The sequence below is a fragment of the Pinus tabuliformis genome, chromosome 1_2, assembly GCF_031772625.1.
Source record: "Pinus tabuliformis cultivar Carrire ecotype Pingquan chromosome 1_2, CPIR1, whole genome shotgun sequence".
NCBI lineage: Eukaryota > Viridiplantae > Streptophyta > Pinopsida > Pinales > Pinaceae > Pinus > Pinus tabuliformis.
The window spans coordinates 677,887,735-677,908,369 of NC_142298.1; the positions used below are offsets into that span (position 1 = coordinate 677,887,735).

The following is a 20,635-nucleotide window of genomic DNA, read 5'->3' on the forward strand; positions in this document are numbered from 1 at the left end:
TAACCAAATCACTATTTATTAAAACCAACCGATCAAAATCTAAGTGTATTGAATCTCGAAGTGTCTATTAAAATTCACACTGGTAAAACCCAAACAAGAACAAATTTACTGGTAATGTGTCCATTTGGCATGTCAATACATCATTAAAGCTTTGATGTCAGCCACACAATTTGTTACTTAAAGCAACGTTGAATCACAATCTTTCAAATAATTGAAGTAATCTAAATACTGTTCAATTTGATATAAAAACACCCGTATAAAGACATCCTCATCAAACTTGGATTGTTCATTGTAACCAAACCACCTACAATATTTGCAAATTTTGCCTTTGCATCTTTGTCACATCTTCTGCTATACTTCCCTAATTGTGATGTAAATGGGCTATCCTCCACTAGTGGAGTAAGTTGCTCACACATTTTCCCTGTTTGGATTATTTGCAGCATTGTTTTCCACTTAAATGTCTGAAAAAAAATCAATTCCATGACACAAGAGAAAACAATGTAGTTGTACATGGAGAAGCGAAATAATCTCACAACATACAGAGAAACTCTGCTCTGGAAAAAACTAAAATTGGATGAAGCCAGCAGTGCATCACTTGACTTGTGCGAGTGCTGTTGTACCTTGGATAATTTTTACAGCGCATCTGAATAGTGATTACCATGTGGACTGTAACTTTACTTGAAGAGATGCCAAAATATCGAAAAGTTTATAAGTCGAAGTTTGCAGAGATTAGACCTCGTAAACAGGTAACTAAATGAAATTTACATATTACCAACAGCAGCCACTATCTCTGACATCAAGCTCTACATATATCAATAAATTCCAACAGTGTCCCTTCAGGGAAACATTTCGATAGCAAGAGTATCAAACCCATTAGATTTTAGGTATCATGGTATTTCAACAAATTGGGGAACTACTGCTATAAGCCTCCGATAGTAGTCGAACCCATGCCCTCCCATATTTCTGTAGAGCCAACTTCATCACTATCAAGTCCAACCATGTCTGTATCCCACCAACCGCCGCCATCAGCATCTGAAACCACAGTGAAATTACCATGGAATCAGCCTTCGATTGGCTTGCATTGAAGGATTCAACATAGGATGAAAACTCACTACTTGTGATTTGGAAAGTCAAGATGGTGCATAACAAGAGTGTGGGAAAGAAATATACTTACAGTGATTGAAGATAGTACGCGGTATTTCATCCACCCCCCTTTGGACATTTAGCTTCCTTTTAGGCTTGGGATCGTCTCCAAGAACAAGAAAGGAGGAAGAGGAAGAGGACATCTGGATATTATCTGAAAAATACAGAAAAGAGATTCGCAAAAAACTGAGTTCCTAAGGTGAAGTGGCCTCAAGAAGCATTTTCAGTTATTGTAACTGATCGTTATTCTTTAAGTTTATCATCATTGAAATCCAATAAATAGTTACCAATATTAGACTGTCTGAATATGATCTCCAATTATCATCCATTGCAAGTCAGTAGCATAATCCTTACATGTTTCATCTAGTTCTGATACAAGGAAACCCATAAGAATTGTGTCACTTTTAATAGGAGGAATTTTGAAAGGGTGGTTGGAGGAAAAGAGCTATTGAATTGAAGTCAGTGTTGAAATTGCAGTAAGGTTTTATTTGTATGGAAATACGGCCTCAGGATTGCAAGTAAAAACGTGCTGGAAAAAACTACATGGCATGGCAGGAAAAAAGAAATCGCATGTAAGCTAAAGTGGTAAAGCTGGTTATGCCTTGACATGTACTTGGCAGTTGTATACAAGCATACTCTTTGGTGTAGTATGTTTTAATCTCATTTCATATGGTTAGCTGAGAAGCAGACAAGATTCTCCACAGTTAACAAGCCTTTTGGATAGCAAGAGGATTATAGAAAACATTGTGCAACATTCCATTAACAGTAAATATAAGCTAATGTCCAAACTCTTCAAGATAGTGACCTCACTGTCTTCCCTTGAAAAGCCGACTCTGTGTGAGAGAACTGAAATGGGAAGACAGAAGGTCGGTGGTAGATCAATCCTGTATTTGGCTTCATCTTAATCACCCTTTAACAACGTCCTTGGGAATTCTTTTAATCCACCCTCAGGTATCGTTGGCGTATAGTGAATATGGCCTTTGTTGCACGAGCAGAATTTCCAATATGTTTTGCTCTAAATAGCTTGGAAACACTTACAAAATCTGTTATTAGACATTTTACTAACGTAATCTTTATCTTCAGAAATCTACGCAAATCAGATACCAAAATACCAAGGCAAGTTTCCACAAAAGTGCAAAGATGACTACGGGAAGTCTTCTCGGTGTTTCATTATAGCAATCTATCAGCACTGTGATAGGATGCTAGAAAGCTTGTTATATAATGTCAGCTCAAATATAGCATATATTTCTGCTTATAAGACATTTCACTTCTAGCATCCTACCAAGGGGTTGTTCTCCTTCACTTTTGACGAAAAGTATAGATGGGAAGTGGTCCCTAAAATGTTTCACGGGGATGTGGCTTCAATGTTTTCCATGCTCTTGGACAGAGGGCATCTGGGAAATGTTTCCCTATGTCTCTCTTTTAGGGAAACAGGGGGGGGAATAATTTCCCCAGTGTGGAACACATTTCCCCAAAATGGTTACCTCTGATAGTCTCCTCAAATTTTTGCCAGATAGTCTCCTCAGTGTTTAGTAATTTTAGTTTGAGTCATATCAAATATTATTTCATATTTCAGTATCTACTGTTTTTTTTGGTGTTAATTAAATTTTAAAATGATGAATCTAAATCAATGTATCAGTATTTTATTATCTCGGTTTTGTCCATAGTTTATAAATCAATGTATTTCATCACTGAACCTGAATCGTGTTTATATGATTTATAATGTTGAATTTAATACTAAGTCACCTGACACGGGGACACTCAAATTCGAGTGTCTGACACGGGGCACGTAGACCCCCCGGAACAAGACACATAGGACACGTTATATATATATATATATATATATATATATGATTTCAATGTTCATATTACGCAAATTGTCATTCATGATACAAATTCAGACAAAGATCTAGATTGTACAGTGTAAATTTGTAAGTTGTACAATGTAACATTATGCATACAAATACAAATGTGACAGATTCATCGATGATCCAATAGCAGAAAGACAAGAAACTGCAGTTTTCTCATTAAGTCATCAAAATCAAAATGTGTTACAACTAAGTCCTGAGGACACCTGACTAGCAATGCCAATGGCAAATAGAAATAGCAAATACAAAACAACTACAAGGTAGTAGGTAGCTCATCAATCATCATCATCAAAATCAACATCGCTGTCATGGTCACCACTGCTCTTCGTTGTTGCATCCTCCTCCTTTGTATCCAATGTAATCTTTGCATATGTTGGTGTGGAGGTTGACCCCAACATTATCACCATCATCAAAAGTGACAATCTCTAAGTCTATCCGTTAGAAACCCTCCATGTACTTTCTGATTTATTCCTTCCTACTTGTTATTATTAATTAACAAGTTATTTAGTATTTACCATGTTAATACTGAAAATAAACACAAGTACATGTTGAACACATTACAGATCGTCAATTAAAAGAAACAGAAACAAGCACACAAATGACACCGTTAATTTTGGACTAATGTCCCCAGAAAAACCCAATGTGGGAAAACCAGTGCAGCGATCTGAGGGTTTGATTTATTAAGCAATTTCAGAATACAATCTGGGTGCCAAATCCGGCTCACCCAACAAAGAAAAATCTCGGGAGTAGTACCTCTCCTTCAGAGACAAATGCTCCGGCTGAAACCCTGAATAAACACTCCAGCAGCGCCAATCTGCCGCACGAAAAACCCCAACGTCAGCCTCTAGGGACTGCGTCAGCCACTTCTGCCCTCTGCATCAGCTTTCTCGGCAATTCCCGACAATTCCGGCTGTTCTCGGCAATTCCGGCTACTCCCGGCAGTTCCGGCTTCTGCCCTCTGTGTCAGTGTTCCCGACTGTTCCGATTTCTGCCCTTTGCGTCAGCTTTCCCAACAATTTCGGCTTCTCCCCTCTGCGTCAACTTTCCCGACAGTTCCGACTGTTCCCAACAATTCTGGCTTCTTCCCTCTGCATCAGCTTTCCCAGTTGTTTCGACAATTCCGACTTCTGCCCTCTGCATCAACTATCCCGGTTGTTTCGGTAGTTCCGACTTCTGCCCTCTGCATCAACTTTCCCAGCTGCTGCGCTGATCCTCCGGACACTATCTCTGTCTCTTTGCTTTTGTATTCACTACCCCTCAACTGCAACTCCAGATCACTCTCTCAACTTTCTCAGCAAACCCAGCCCCAAAAAGTTGAAATCTTGATCTCTTGGTATGTACTCCAAGTGACCCTCAAGCCTCTTATACTTTTCTCGTTGACAGATCAACGGCCGAGATTAAGTCCCTAATCAACGGCTAAGATTAGATCTGGCTTGATCCATGACTTTTGGACCATTCTAAACACAATTTTGTATAATTCACATTAATATTTTAGTTTTCCTAAGTTTAGACTTAGGGACTCCATTAAAAATATTAATTATTTTAATAGATCCCAAACTGTTTAGAATTTGCCCAAACCCTTTCTGGGTATTGGAGACCTCATGTGCCTTAGCCTCTCCACCAAATTTTGTGACTAAATCACATTCGATACTACCCCAATAAACACTCCCTCTTAGCGAGAATTGTGCTCTAGCAATAATCCTCACAGAGTATTACTCTGATCATTCGGCATCAATCCCTAATGCTAGGGCTTATGCCCATCATCTGTACTGTTGCATCCCGTACTACCACCCATGGCTCTGCCACTGCCACTGTTGCATCTGTACGACAACTCCCTCTGCATCCATGTTGCTGCCCATGGCCCTACCACTGCCACTGTTGCGTCTGCACTGCATCCCCTCTCATCATGCTGCATCATGTTGCCCATAGCACCACCACTGCTAACTACTGCACTGCAACTCAATTACTGAGAAGTAAGCAACTGATCTCCCAACTCTAACATCTCTATCAGGCTAGAGACACTCTCGATGCTAAAGATCCCTCTGTCGTTGACAAGTGTTCCCTCTATGACCTCTGCGATGCCGCAACAACTCCCTGCATCTTGCACCATTGCACACCTCTTTGTGCCATCCTGCACTGGTGCAACACTCCCGTGCCTCTAGCACTGTTGCAGCCTGCTAACCTCGCGTTGTCCTAGGAATCCTGCACTGTAGCTCTCTCTACCGCTCCATCCTCATCTGTCTTGACCGACATCCGCCAGTCCTACTACTCCTCTTCGAGGCTACCGTAATCAGGTATAATCCAAGAGGTTGGGTACCTTGAGGATCCTGCCCCTAATCTTTTGTAGTCCTCCTGACTACAGCTCGATGTCTCCCCACTTTCGCTCAAGTGGTGTGTGTGCACTCATGGCACAGACATCGTCTGTCTCCACTTCCTTCTCTGCCCTTGCAGGCACTGCCTTGGTCTCGGAAGCCTCTCCCTTGCTCTTTTTCCTCGCACACTGGGTCGCATAATGACCCAGCTCCCCACAGTGGAAGCATTTGACCTTGGAGAGGTCATTCTTCTTCCGCTTTTCTTGCTTATCCTCAGATGTTAAGGCAGCATCCACCTCCTCCTCCTTCTTGATTCTAATCCCCTTGATGTTGCTTCCCGTCTTGGTCGCCCTGCGCAGAGCCACCCACATTTCCTCCCAATCTGGAAGGGTCGCCCTGCCCAGTATGCTCTGGACAAACACCTCCCAATCTTCTAAGACTGCATTCAAGGTTGTTCTCACCATCAACTTTGGATCTGGTGTGGCCCCTATGGAAGTCAGTTGATCTCGAATCTCCTTCAATCAACCGAGGATGGTGTCGATCTGTTCTCCCTTTTGCATTTGGTATGACCGCAACTGATTTTCTAGGAGCATCTTCCTCTGCACAAAAGTATGCTAATACAACTTGGTCAGGACCTCCCACATCTCCCTTGTTGTATTCTTCTCGGCAATATGAGGTACTATATGATCTGTGACCCCGTCAAGAATGATACTCTTGGCCCTCGCCATTGCTTCCTCATACATGTCATTGTCAGCTGGGTCAACTGGGACCGCTATCATCTTCAAGGCGAAGTGCTTGACATGATTTCTGTCAAGTACGGATAAGATTATGGCCTTCCAAACTCGAAGTTTGACGCTTTGTCAAGTCTGCCCTATTCTCTTACTCCGTGTAGTGTCATTCCGCTGCTCTTCTACTTCCCTCCTGGAAGTTCTCGATGTGACTCCCTCTGAACCTCGATTTCCTTCCTAGAAATCCTTCTGTCGATGTCGAGATGCCCCCTACTCTAATCGTCTGTGCAACCGCACCTCTGATCTAGATTTCTCGGCTAGAAACCTTCGATAGCAACTCCCTCCTCCTTGGCCTTGCCCTGTTAGGTACTATTCCGACAACAACACCCCACCAGCTCCACTCTGCAACTTATCCACAACCTCGTAAACCCCAGAAACCTGCAGGTGAGAGCTCCTAGGCTCTACGCAGTCCCAACACTGACAAACTAGCTCCCTAAGCCAACTATGTCAGCCCTCCTGGCCTCTGCATGGCTCTGCGTGAGCCTGTCTTTGCCTCCCTCAACCTCTGTGCAGCCTCTTCTTGGCCCGAACTTATTAAAGCAGGCATTGCGTCACCCCTTCCTTGTTGTTTTGCTGCTAGGAACAGCTTTTGTCACTTGGGACAGTGGTTTTCTGTTGTTGCTGCTCTGCTCGACCGATGTCCTCAGTTCTCCTGTGATCTGCAACCACCCTCTGATACCATGTTGAAGTTTCTAAGTCTATCCATTAGAAACTCTCCATGTACTTTCTGATTTATTCCTTCCTACTTGTTCTGATTAATTAAAAAGTTATTTACCATGTAAATACTGAAAATAAACACAAGTACATGCTTGACACATTATAGATCATCAACTGAAGGAAACAGAAACAAGCACACAAATGACACTGTTATTTTTGGACTAATGTCCCCGGAAAAACCCAATGCGGGAAAACTGGTGCAGCTATCTGAGGGTTTGATTTATTAAGCAGTTTCAGAATACAATCTAGGTGCCAAATCCGGCTCACCCAACAGAGAAAAATCTTGACAGTAGTACCTCTCCTTCGGAGATAGATGCTCCGGTTGAAACCCCGTATAAACACTCTGACAGCTCCTCAGCTCCAATCTACCCCACGAAAAACCCCAGCGTCAGCCTCTACGGACAGTGTCAACCTCTTATGCCCTCTGCATCGCATTCACAACAGTTTTGGCTTCTACCCTCTGCGTCAGCTTTCTCAGCTATTCTGGCAGTTCTAAACAGTTCTTGATGTTCCCGGCAGTTCCAGCTTCTGCCTTCAGCGTCAACTTTCCCAGCTATTCCGACAGTTCCGGCTTCTGCCCTTTGCGTCAGCTCTTTCCAACAGTTCCGGTTGTTCCTAGCAGTTCCGGCTTCTACCCTCTGCATCATCTTTCCCGGCTGTTGCGCTGATCCTCACGACACTATCTTTGCCTCTCTGCTTCTGTATTCATTGCCCCTCATCTACAACTCCAAATCACTCTCTCAACTTTCTTAGCAAACCCAGCCCCAGAAAGTCAAAATCTTGATCTCTTGGTATGTACTCTAAGTGACCCTCAAGCCTCCTCTTATACTTTTCTCGTTCACAGATCAACAACCGAGATTAAGTCCCTAATCAATGGCTAAGATTAGATCTGGCTTGATCCATGACTTTTGGACCATTCTAGCACAGTTTTATATTAATTCACATTAATATTTTAGTTTCCCTAAAGTTTAAACTTACGGACTCCATTAAAAATATTAATTATTTTAATATCTCCCAAATTGTTTAGAATCTGCCCAAACCCTTTCCGAGTATTGGAGATCTCATGTGCCTTAGCCTCTCCACCAAATTTCGTGGCTAGAGCACATCCGATGCTACCCCAAATCAACAGATCCAAGTTGGCTAAAGCCAACTCAACATTGTTGGCCAAACCCATATTATCAAGAAAGACATCCCACATCTTTGTCTTTCCCTTCAACCATTCATCCCTCTACTTGTAAATAAGACGAAGGTTGGTGTGCATATACACCATTGTCTCTACTCAGGACTGCTCAAGCTTGCTCTTCTTGACACTATACAAATTCCCATATGTACTCCAATTCCTCTCGCAACAAGAGGATGAAGTAACTTGAGAGAGGAGCCTCATGGCTAATTGCTATAGAGGAGGGCGAGTTCCCCACCAAGAATAGGGCTTCTTAGCCCCTTGTCTCTAATCACATCATAGCCTGCAAATCGCCTAGTGCCAATGGAAAACTTTGCAAAGGCATCCTCCACCCCGTCAAATGACGCTCTATCCTGAAATATCCGCATCAATGCATCCTTCCACCCCTATGAAATTTCACCATCCATGTGAGGAGGGAACTTGCCGGAAGGTCCACCATTCAGCCACTCATGGCTATAATATTTTGGGTTCAATGAGTGAGCCAAGCAATGCAAAGGTGTGCAATTTTTGTCTCATCTGCTAACAAGAATATCATGTATGGTGGTGAAAATGGTCTTCGATGATGTCTCATACTCAAGGTACTCACTCTGTAAAATAATGGTCCTTACAAACTCAATCATGGAATGTCATCCTTCATAAACCTGTCGTAGGATGGGTTGGTCTGTATTTGCAAATCGTAGAAAAGAAATGATAAGGTCATGATCTTAACAGTGAGATCTAAGCTCTCCAACCAAGCATCATCTAACATTGTCTGACTCTTTTTTAGGCTACTTGATCAGCCTTTCTCGAAAAAGACCAAAACTTTGAAATAATCATGGCCCCAAGAGTGGTCTTGACCTCCCTCAACCTCTTCAACATGATGAATGAAGAGGCAAATTGTGTATCTGTAATCTTCAACAACGATAAAAGGTTGTACTCCTCGTAGAGTGTGAAGGAATTAGTATGATTTTGTACAAAGTTGTAGATATGTCGTGCATCCTCAATAACTTCCAATCCAAGGCACATTAGAAGCAATAGTTTTAAGTGCTAAATTCAAGGAATGGACAATGCAAGGTGTCCAAAATACTTGTGGATATTTAGCTTCCACAATCATGCCAACAGCCTTGCAAACAGGTGCATTGTTTGTAATAATTTGCAAGCAAGAATCAACACCTACATCTTCAATAGCTTTAATGAACAACTCACCATATATTGTGCATCCTTGTGTTGTCCAAGTACATCCAATGGCTTCAAGAAAATTGGTCCATTCAAGGAAGACACCATGAAGTTGATGAGTGAGTGATGCATTGAATCTGTCCATCCATCAAAAACAATACTAACCCTAGATGTTGGCCATGTTGATTTAATAGGCTCAAGCATTTTGTCCACCTCTTTCTTTTCCTTAGTTAACAATGTGGTTCTAAGCTTCTCTAACCCAAGAGGCACATACCTTGATGGAGCCCCTTGAGTTAGAGCTCAGCACATCTCAAGAAATAAAGGTGAGCATGCAACATTAAAGGATATGAAGTTTAGATAGAAAAAAAGGCAATGGTGATATCAAGCTCTTCTCGTCTCTCTTTCTGAAAAATCTTGTCCATTGGACCAAGTGCCACGGTGCTTCCTTTTGTTGTTTGACCTACACCCCCACCAAAACTCTTAAATGGAAATTTGTTGTTGTTTTTCCTCTAAGTTGCACGAAACGAGAAAACGGGTACAAGTTTCTAAAACAGGCATGGGTACAAAACATGGCCCCCTCAAATTTTGGAAATGGGGAAACGTGATAGATATATATATATATATAATAGAATTTAGGACATTTAAGAAATGTTATGTGCAATCATAAAGCATACATGATATATAATTTATTACATTTAAAGTCTAAACATTATGATTAAATTTACATCACATTTACTCATGAATGATAACATAATAAAAATAGCAATATCGGAATATGCAAAATCAACTTTTATTATATATCCAAATCTCAAATCAACCTTTATTATATATACGAGGTTGCAAGTACAATAAAGACTATAAGCTGCAAGAACTATAAAGACAAAAGGGTAATCCTCATCAAAAATAGAAACAGAAGCATGCTCAACAATGGATGGTGGTGCTGAAGAAGATGATGGGCCACTTCCACTTCCAAGCTGGACATCAATATTCAAGGCAGCAAGAGAGAGATCCAAATCAAGACTTCATGCATCCACATCCCATTATTTAGAAGGACCATTGTTGTATTATGGACCCCTACGAGATGCAAGGTGAAGGTTGGAGTGCACATAAACAAGATCCTCTGCCTTCTGTGAGCCCAACCTATTGCGCTTCACTAAATGAATAAAACCATCAGTGCTCCAATTCCTTTCTGTTGATGAAAAGCTTGCCACTTGTGAAAGAACACGAATGACAAGGTTTTGCAAATGTACACCATTTTCTCCATGACAAATCCACCACCTAACTAGATTCACGGTGCTTCTCTCTTCCAAGGCTGATATATTTGCATAATCATCTAATCCCACAGCAAAACTGGCAAATTCTTCCTTTACCTCCCTATGTAGATGAGATGGAAATATTCTCATAAGGGCTTTTTTCACCCCATTAGCCACCTCTCTATGGTGACTTCCTCTTCCCATTGCTTTGGGCAATAAGCTCCTCAGCATAAAATTTGGCGTTCAAGGCATGTGCTAAAGTGTGCAATGGAGTGTTGAAATTATTCCACCTATCAACAATGATTTTCTTGACTAAATCAGCAAAATGATCATCAACAAACAAAAGTTGTGGAGACTCTTGTGAAATGATTTCCATAGTTTTCTCAACCATGGAATCCATGCCATCATATACGTCTCCTAAGAAAGGCTGGCCAGTGTCAGCATTCCGAAGAAGTTGTGAACTTTAGCAAGAAATCTATCTTGCTCCACCAATCCTCATCAAGGCACAATCTACACACTATATCAGTGTTGATAATATCGCCGATATTTCGGCGAAAATCGTAAATATCGCGCGATTTTCATGAAAACGAAATTTCGGCTGGAATATAGCGCGATATTTTCTCATTTCGAATTTATCGCGATATGTACGAAATTTCGGCGATATTTTAACAAATATCGCGAGACGACCATAAAAATCGCCGGCAGCCTTTATAAAATGGGTTTAGGCCCTAAATGAGCCATTTCTGTTTCGAACTTTCGTGAGAGCTGGAGCCTGGAGACGCTACGAAGTTTGGCTGCGGAGGGTTCCGGTTTACAACTTTACAGGTATGCGTATGCCCCAGCGTTAATACTTTGGCTGCGGAGGGTTTAATACTTTAAAGTTTAGAGTCTACTATATACTGGCCGGATAGATTCTTATTCAAAATGCGGTCGATGACCCTATGGCACTACTTCTTCAACATTCCAATCTCTTTAGAACTTCCAAATGGCATCTTCTTTCCGCTTCTATGTATTATACAATGGTTCACCGTTCAAGAGCCACCATCTAACACTATTTTGGCACAGCCGCTCAGATTCCTAACTTATTCCAAGACTGTCTACGACATATATATTTGACAAAGACCAATAATTTATTCTTGTTCATATATCTCTAACTATTTACAAATCCTAGACAAGCGGAAGCAAGTGAGATTTTTCATATGTACTATCTAGGAGTTAATCAACTAATTTTCTAAGAATCACGTTCTTTACAAATGAACAAGTTACACATACCTTTGTTTTGGTATTCTATTGAGCTTGTTGCCTTATCTTGCAAACTGCATACACATTGTTAGTTGACTAAAACATAAAGAGTGATATTGATACTTGCTTCTCTTTACTTGTAGTAGAGGTTTCCAAGAAGGAACTGCTACAGCTCTTTAGATATACTCCTCTTTATATTGATATAGACTACTTGCTTGATGGTAGAAAACGCAGAAAAGTCTTCTTTTACTCTTGCTAGACACCCATTCCAAAATGCATGTAGATCTTGATCATATGGTCCTTCCAGGTCGGCTTTATGTGACTATTGAGGCCTATTTCTTATACATATATGTGCATAGATTTTTGTCCTTTCTCAACAGAAGTCTTGGTACCTTTTCATAAGAGACTGTGGCTTCAAATTTTTGACCTTTCAGCTAGGCTTATAAGGCTTTCAAACAATTCGGTCCTGATCAGTCAACAAGTAAATTTTATGCGGGCTTAAAAAAGGCTTCTTTTAGTCCATAATGAGATATTCTATTCCTTGAATTAATTACCCATAAAAATGTACAGACTCCTGAAGTTCTCAGATTTCTGAAATGAGATACTGTTCAGATTTTAATATAGATTTCAGACTTCAATACTTGATCTCGGAACCTCGCTCATTAACATAAGGATTTCGGCCTTGTAAATGCTTAATTTCTAGACTTTTAAATCTTCAAATGATGCAGTTCGATTCCCTTGAGAACTTCAGTCTATGGGCCCAGGTCTGCAGTGTTTTATTCACAGAATTGCCCAGAATTTTGATTTTATGCTTGACATTTCTTCTGGGTAGTTCGATCTGAGCTTTTCTTCAGAATTTTATAAATTTATATATTAAAAAAACAAGGGTTATATATTACTTAATAACTTATTAAGTTACTAATTCCAAATTTTTTTTGGTGCTGTAGGTTTCCTTTTGAGTTAGCCCACTACAAAATACAAATATGCCAAAAAACTTGGACCCATTTTGGGAGTATGGGATCCCTGATGGTGGGACAAATCGTGCATATCTTTCATGCAAATTGTGTGGGGACATGATGACAGGTGGGGTTACACGACTGAAATACCATCTTGCTAGACTCCCTGGACATGATGTTGGCATTTGTAAAGTTTCTAGTCCGGAGTTTATACGAAAAGCTCTTGAGGCAATTGAAGAAAAGGACAGAAAGAAGGAAGAGGCGGAAAGAAACAAAGCTGAACGTGCAGGTAGATCTTTTGGGATATCTTCTCCTGATTTTGATGTTCAGGGTAGTGGCCCTACTAGCCCTAGTGGGAGGGGCTCCACAACTGGCACACCATCACATGCTAGCGCTACTGCTAGTGTGAATGCGAGGTCATCATTTTTTGTTCCACGAACAGGAGCTGGAGCACAACCTGGCATAAAATCGCTTTATAAAAAAAAGGAGAAGGAAGAAGCAGATAGAGTCATGGGGAGGTGTATTTTTTGGAGCGACTTACCTCTCAGCATCACAAAAACCAATCCATTTTGGCAACCAATGTGTGATGCTATTGCTGTTGTGGGCCCAGGGTACAAAAGTGCCACATATGAGGAGTTGCGGGGGCCAATTCTTCAAGCAGAAAAACAGGACATCAACTCTAGATTGGCGGAGTTGAAACAGACATGGGAAGTCATTGGATGCACAGTGATGTCTGATGGTTGGACAGATAGGAAGGGTAGGACCCTTCTAAATTTCTTGGTACATTGTCCTAAAGGTACCATGTTTATTAAATCGTTGGATGCATCAGAACATATCAAAGATGCAGCAACGATATGTGAGTTGTTAGATGGGTTCATTCAGGAGATTGGTGTGCAGAATGTGGTGCAAGTCGTAACAGACAATGCAGCTAATTATGTGTCTGCCGGCAGAATGCTTATGGAGAGGCATCCCACATTGTTCTGGACTCCATGTGCAGCGCATTGTCTTCATTTGTTGCTTGAGGATATGGGGAAACTCTCCTTCATCAAGGAGGCAGTTGATATGGCTAGGAGCATCCCCAAGTTTATTTATAACCATGCTTTTGTTCTTAGCCTTATGAGGAGGTTCACTAGAAACAAGGAGTTGCGGCGTCCTGCCATCACACGTTTAGCCACAACCTTTATTACTCTTCAGTCTTTGCTTCGATGTCAGTACGAGTTGAAGCAAATGTTTGTGTCTGATGATTGGCGTGGTTGTAGATACAGCAAGAGACCTGATGGGAGAGCCATTGAAAAAATGGTGTACTCTGAGACATTTTGGCGTGGAGTACAAGAAGCATGTGCAGTTAGCGAACCTATAGTAAAGGTTCTTAGATTGGTGGATGGAGAGAAGCCTGCAATGCCTTATTTGTATGAGGGCATGGATAGGGCCAAGGAGGCCATTCGTTCCTATTATGCAGACAAGGGTTCTGCTGGCCTTAATAGGCCGATGATGTTATGGGATGTGATCGATAGTCGGTGGACAGGGATGCTTCATCGACCCATTCATGCAGCAGCACTCTTCCTCAACCCTGCATTTGCATACAAATGCAAATTTCGTTTTGATGGCGAGGTGATGGAAGGGCTCCATTCCTGTATTGAGAGGATGGTACCTGATTCTGAGCTTCATCGCAAAATCAGCCGCGAGATACATAGTTATCAGGATTGTGTTGGCCTATTTGGCTTTGATGATGCCATTAAGGAAAGGGCCCTCTTCATGCCACGTAAGTGACAAGTCATCACTCATTAGAAATTAGAAATTTGAATTTAATTATGTTTTAACTTTTAAGTTTTTGAATTTTTTATTTCATTATTTTGTTGTAGATCTTTGGCGGCGAAGCTATGGTGCAAGGGTACCAAATTTGCAAAATTTGGCTATACGAATCTTGAGTCAAACATGTAGCTCTTCAGGGTGTGAGCGCAATTGGAGTGTATTTGAGAAAATACACGCCAAAAAGCGCAACAGGTATAACTTTGAACTCAAGCCTTCAGTTGAGCAATTACACTTATTGTAATTTTTAATTTTTAATTTATGACCTTCAAGTGTCAAGAGTCAAGAGTCAAGACTCATTACTTTTTTTGACACTCTTACAGGTTGGAGTTCGCACGCCTCAACGATTTGGTGTATGTGCATTACAACATCCGACTTCGAGTGAGGCAAATAGAATCACCAGTGGATCCAGATGCCATTTCCTTAGACAATATTGATGTATTGTCTCCGTGGAGGGTGGAGTCTCAGGAGCCCATATTGGAGGAGTCACCTTCATGGTTGGAGGAGCCAGTGGCAGATGATCCATTAGAGCAGGGGCAGCAAGAGGAGGACTCGGAGTCAGAGGAGCAGCAGCACTTAGAGGAGGAGCAAGAGGCGCTGGAGGAGGACACTGCGGGAGCATCAGCATCAACACCATCTGCTATAGATATAGGAGAGCATAGCTCCATGCCTATCACTCACTATTTGACATTAGGTGCAGAGGCAGTGTCAGGGCCTTCTACTACTAGGGGCAGGCCTGACAAACAGCCCATCATGTTTTCCCGTAAAAGGGGGAGAGGGCAGTAGATAGATAGCTACTAGTTTTATTTGTTATGCTACATGTAACTCATGATGATGAGATACTTTTATTATTATATGTGATGTTATTTTGTATTGGTTCTCCACATTTGAGTCCTTGAATGGACAATTATCAGGGATTAGCACGATTTGGTATCGCCTTTGATATATCATTTCTATTTGACATCATATATATCAGTGTTTTCTTCATATTTATGTGCCAATGTGTTTAAACTTTATTTCATGTTGTTATTGCTTTATATGTTTAAAAATCTGAAAAAAATGAATATATTATGCATTTTTTATGCTTGCTTTTGTTGTTTAAATTCTGAACATGAAGATGTTGCTTTAAAAATTAAAATAGTTTCTTGAGTGTTTGCTGGGCACTGTATAGTTATACTCATTTAATGCCAATTTTTTGTTTTTTTTGTGCCCTAGGTTTGAATTAGTTCACTACAAATGTCAAATATGCCAAAAGCCTTGGACCCATTTTGGGAGTATGGGGAGGCTGTTGGTGGGGCAAATCAGGCATATATATCATGCAACTTGTGTGGGACCAAGATGTCAGGAGGGATTACACGATTGAAATACCATCTGGCTAAACTCTCTGCATATGATGCAGCAGATGTGATGCCTTGTATGGTTTCTAGTGCAGAGGTTATACAAAAAGCTCGTGAAGCAATTGCTGAACAAGACAGAAAGAAAGCTGCTAGGGAGAGGCCAATGGTCTCAGATAGATAGCTGCTAGTTTTATTTGTTTTGCAACTTTTGCTACATATAAGTTTATAACTCATGATGATGAAATACTTTTAAACTTTTATATATGTGATGTTGTTTTGTTTGAGTCCTTGATTGGACAATTATCACTATCAGGGATCAGCAGGATATGTGATGTTATTTTAATTTTTGTTTGAGTCCTTGATTGGACAATTATCAATTTATCACTATCAGGGATCAGCAAGATTTGGTATCACCTTTGAAGTTTGATGTATCATTTCTATTTGACATCATATATATCAGTGTTTTCTTCATATTTATGTGCCAATGTGTTTAGTTCATGTTGTTATTGCTTTATATGTTTAGAAATCTGAAAAAAAATGAATATATTATGCATTTTTTATGCTTGCCGATATTTGCCGATATTTTCGCCGATATTTCCGATAAGATATTTTCCGGACCCTCGCCGATATTTTCCCGATACCGATATTATCAACACTGCACTATATATCCTCGCTCTGAATCTTCTTGTCTCCACTCAACCCAAAGTTGACTCACCACCATAGAAATTAATGCATGCTTAACCTCAACAAGGCGGCGCAACACCAGGAAGTTTGAGACATATCTTGTCTCAGCAACTTTTAACAACTCCAATTTGGAGTACTCGCGAAATATTGCCTGACATTGGTTGTGGTTGGTGATGAATTTAACAATCTGCATTGCTTCCCTTGTGATTTCCTTTATCCATGGAACTTTGTTGTCGGTCTCCTCTAAGATTAAATTCAAATTATGGACAATGCAAGGTGTCCAAAAGATGTGGTCATACCTCCCCTCAATAATTAAACCTGCAACTTTGCAAACTGGTGCATTATCCGTGATAACTTGCACCACCTTGTTTGGCCCTATTTGTTCAATAGATTTTATAATAACATCCGCAATGAACTGTGCATCTTTTACCTCTCCTGAGCAATTTTCCGCCTTTATAAACATTGCTCCTTTGGCGGAAGTGGCAATGATATTTATCAATGGTCTGTGCCTTGTATCTGCCCATCCATCTGAGACTATGGTAACCCCATAGCTACTCCAAGAAGAACGAATTGGTGATAAGATATCCTCCACAAACTCCTCATTTTTTAGAAGCTAAGTTCTGACTTTCTCATAGTTGGGCCCCTTGTACCCTTGAGGAGCTTTGTTAATTGCCCTTATCATATCTTGCCAGTAAGGAGAGCGAACAACATTGAATGGGATACCACATGCATAAATGCACCTAGCCACTCTGGAATCAATTTCTTCTCTCGCTTGCACATTCACCAATTTAGCAATTCTGCTATCCTAAACTGAAGGGGATGCCCCTCTAGTATTTTTGGATGTTGGTTGTTCATGTTGTTGAGTGGCACTGGCTCTCCTCTTCCTTGCTTCAACTACAATCCTTGGCTCAATGTTAGATGGAGCTTGAGGAGTAGCTTGACTAAGCTCATCATGCCTTCTCTTAATTCCATCTGCCTCATCTTGCTCTCTTTGATATGCCCTCCTTGCCAATGGGTCTGTTGTTTTTGTGCAACCTACAATCCCCTGTCCTCCTCCATGCAAAAGATGTGCCTTCACTCTTGGGTAGGAACCCTTGTACGAATTACTGCAAAGATTACATCGCCATTCCCATAAGCCACCACCTCCACATTTTTTAAGCTTCTGAACATGCCTCCAAAGAAGATAATATTCATCCCTTGGGTTGGCCCTAGGGCTTGAACTTGTAGTTGCACTTTGGTTAGAAGCCATTGCTGCAAAAAAAAATTAAAAAAACAAATCTGTAAAGAAAAAACGTTTTTCATATTTTTGGCAGCATAAACCCTCGAAAAATTGAAGAAATAGTAGGAAAAAACTAAGAAAATGAATGCTTCTTGTCCAAATTAATTTTCTGTAGCTGAAGCTACCCCAGAATGCCAGAATATGAGAAATATGGTTGTAGTTTAGCCAAAATCCAAGAATGTCGTAGCCAGAAACTCTGCACTCCAAATCTACTGCTGAAATATCTTTCTCTTGCTGTTGAAATCTCTTTCTCTTGCTGCTGAAATATCCTTTGCTCACTGTTGAAAACGTCCTAGTTGAAACCACTGCTCTCTTCCTCTCTTCTCCTTTGCTAAAATCGTCTGTCTCCAAGAGAAATGACTTGCTCAATTGTATGATGAGAGAATGAGGTGAGAGTCTTTTATAACTTGAGAGAGGCATCTAGAAGCATCCATAAGATATTTTAGTCACTCAATAAAAAATTAGAAGCGAAAAAATGAAGTGGAAACTCTATCGTACAACCTAGAAACTTGTTTCCGACCATACTGGCCATGTTTCCCCAGCATGAAACGAGCCAGTACGGCCGTAAACAAGCCGTACGGTATGAGTTTCCTCGTTTCTGTTTCATTTCCGATCGGAAATGAACCCCTGGGCAATGTTTCCTGCAACTTAGTTTTTCCTCAAGAATGGAAGGGGATCCTCATTCTTGTTTTTTTAGATGATGCAACCACCCTTGCCACACCAACATTGACCTCTTTTTCCATTTCTTTCCTCCTAGCTATAGACACATTTGAACATGCTCCAATTCCACACCCTGGTAAGCCCAACAAATGAGCTTTCACATGGAAATAAGTGCTCTTGAAATGATTGTTGCAATAGTTGTATGTCTAAGAAAAATTGTCTCCTCCCTTCAGTTTGTTGCCTAGCCCTTGATCTCTTGTGACATACTTCCACAAGGGGTATTTACTTCTTGAACTTGTCTTTCTAATCTAGTATGCCCTCAATATTTGAAGTTGTTATTGCAGCCCCACTTCCAACAAAGGGAACACTTACAGACCCTGATGAAATTGGAACAAGAGGGGCATCACCAATGGGGACATCCTTCCCTTTCTTTTGCCCCTTCCCTGCTGCCCTTGTTTGAGCCATGAATGTTGTAAAAAAATGAAGAAAAAATGCACAAACATGTAAACAAAATGGACAAGCGAATTATTGTAGCAAAAATGGAAGCAAAATGTACCTAATTGTTTCTTGAATTACCTCCAAAATGCTCTCAAATCCTTTGCTAGTCACTCCCACACACCCATAGCAAGAGAGAGACATAGGAATGAGGCATAAATCGGTCCAAATCGAGCTTTTAAAGCCGCATGGCACATTTTTCAATGGGACGTATCCTGAAATCGAGATTCGTTGGCTCATTGAATCTAATTCACGTGTCCAAGAAATCCCATGTGTCAAGACACACTTTGTTGGAAATAGTACCAAGGAGAGGTGTTACTAGGCATTTATCCCTTTTAGCCTAGTGAGCACATTAATTACTTCTGTCTTGGTGACATTTATGAATTATATTAATGTCATGGATGGAAAAGGTACTTAGAAGTGTTGTACGGTGTACCATATACTTTTTCTAATATTAAAATCACTTGTACTTTATAAAGTGAATTTATGTGTAAAATACATAGTGTACTTTTTTTATATTAAAGTGAGTTGAAAAATCATTCTATGAGAAAAATAAAAATAAAAAGTACACAACTTGAAAAAAGTACTAAGAGACTTTTAAGTGATGGGGCCAATGTGTAAAGGGGGTCATTTGAAAGAATCGATCTCAACCATTGGATCTTAGGTTTAGGGATTCAATCTTTTCCAAGGAGACAAAAGAGGAAAAAGGGATCTCGTTCTTCACTTCACACTTGAGAGAGCAAAAGGAGAAGACAAGAGAAGACGAAGCTTCAAGGAGGAGGAGAATTTACAACTGAGAAGAAAGGGCTCAAATTCCAAGGAGGGTATTGTACAAACAACGGCATGCATTTCTAGGAAGAGGCAACACGAATTTCAAGGGACAGCAACACAAAAATAAAGGAGTTGGGCACAATTTTCAAGGAGGTTTTGAGCACAAATTTCGAGGAAGGAGCAGCTCAATTCAAGCCTTAAATTTGAGGCACAAATTTCAAGAAGTTTGCTACAAGAAACACAAAAATCAAGGAGGTTTCTAACTGCTGTCAAGCACAAATTTCGAGGAGGTACAATCAACCTTTTGAACAAAAAATGAGGCAAACTTCAACACTATTTTTGAGGCAATTTTTGGGCACAATTTTTAAGGAGCTAGGCAAAAATAATTTGCTAAATTTCTGGGCATGTAAATTTTGTGGAAATTTGAAATATCAATGAGCACAAATTTCCAGAATGAGTGCAATTAATGCTACAGCAAAAAGGGAGATAAGTAATATGCTTTATGTACTTATTTAAATTTTGTTAAGCAACAAAATCCTCCTTTGAAGACTGGTTTTCGCCAAGAGGCTGTTGGGTTTTTCCGAGTCAACTTGACCAAAAATAAGTCTCATATGTGTGAATGCTTGCCAAAATTATGTGTTAATTTTCAACTGATAGGAAAGTGAAAAATAGTAGTACTCTTTAATGTTTGCAATGAATGCATACTGAAATTTATATTAGCATAACAAAACATGTGGGTTGGGCCTAAACAAACACATGCAAACTTGTAAATTGGGTTAAGGGTGCATATCATAATTTTTCTACATGATATCAGAGCTAAGTTAAGCCAAGTTGAGGCTTAAATCTTCAATTTCAGTTGGCTGATAAAGATGGCAGCAAGCATCTAAAATCTTCAAACAGTGAACCAATACCTTTGAAACCTTGCCAAAAACCCAAAGATTTCAGCGGTTCATAGGGAGGAAGGTTCTAGCTTCCAGATTTGCTTC

At 40.4% G+C, this 20,635-nt stretch overlaps 1 protein-coding gene across 1 annotated transcript in view; it reads right to left on the reverse strand.

Annotated features, from left to right (window-relative positions):
- Positions 1-890: 890 nt before the first annotated feature.
- The window catches only part of LOC149207502 (uncharacterized), a 40,977-nt gene continuing 21,232 nt past the window's right edge, over positions 891-20,635 (reverse strand). Inside the window, exons 4-5 of the mRNA XM_089393908.1 lie at positions 1,175-1,297; positions 891-1,032 (exon numbers count right to left, since the gene is read on the reverse strand). Coding sequence (XP_089250034.1) covers positions 920-1,032; positions 1,175-1,297 — 236 coding nt within the window. The 3' untranslated portion in view covers positions 891-919. The remainder of the gene's footprint in view (positions 1,033-1,174; positions 1,298-20,635) is intronic.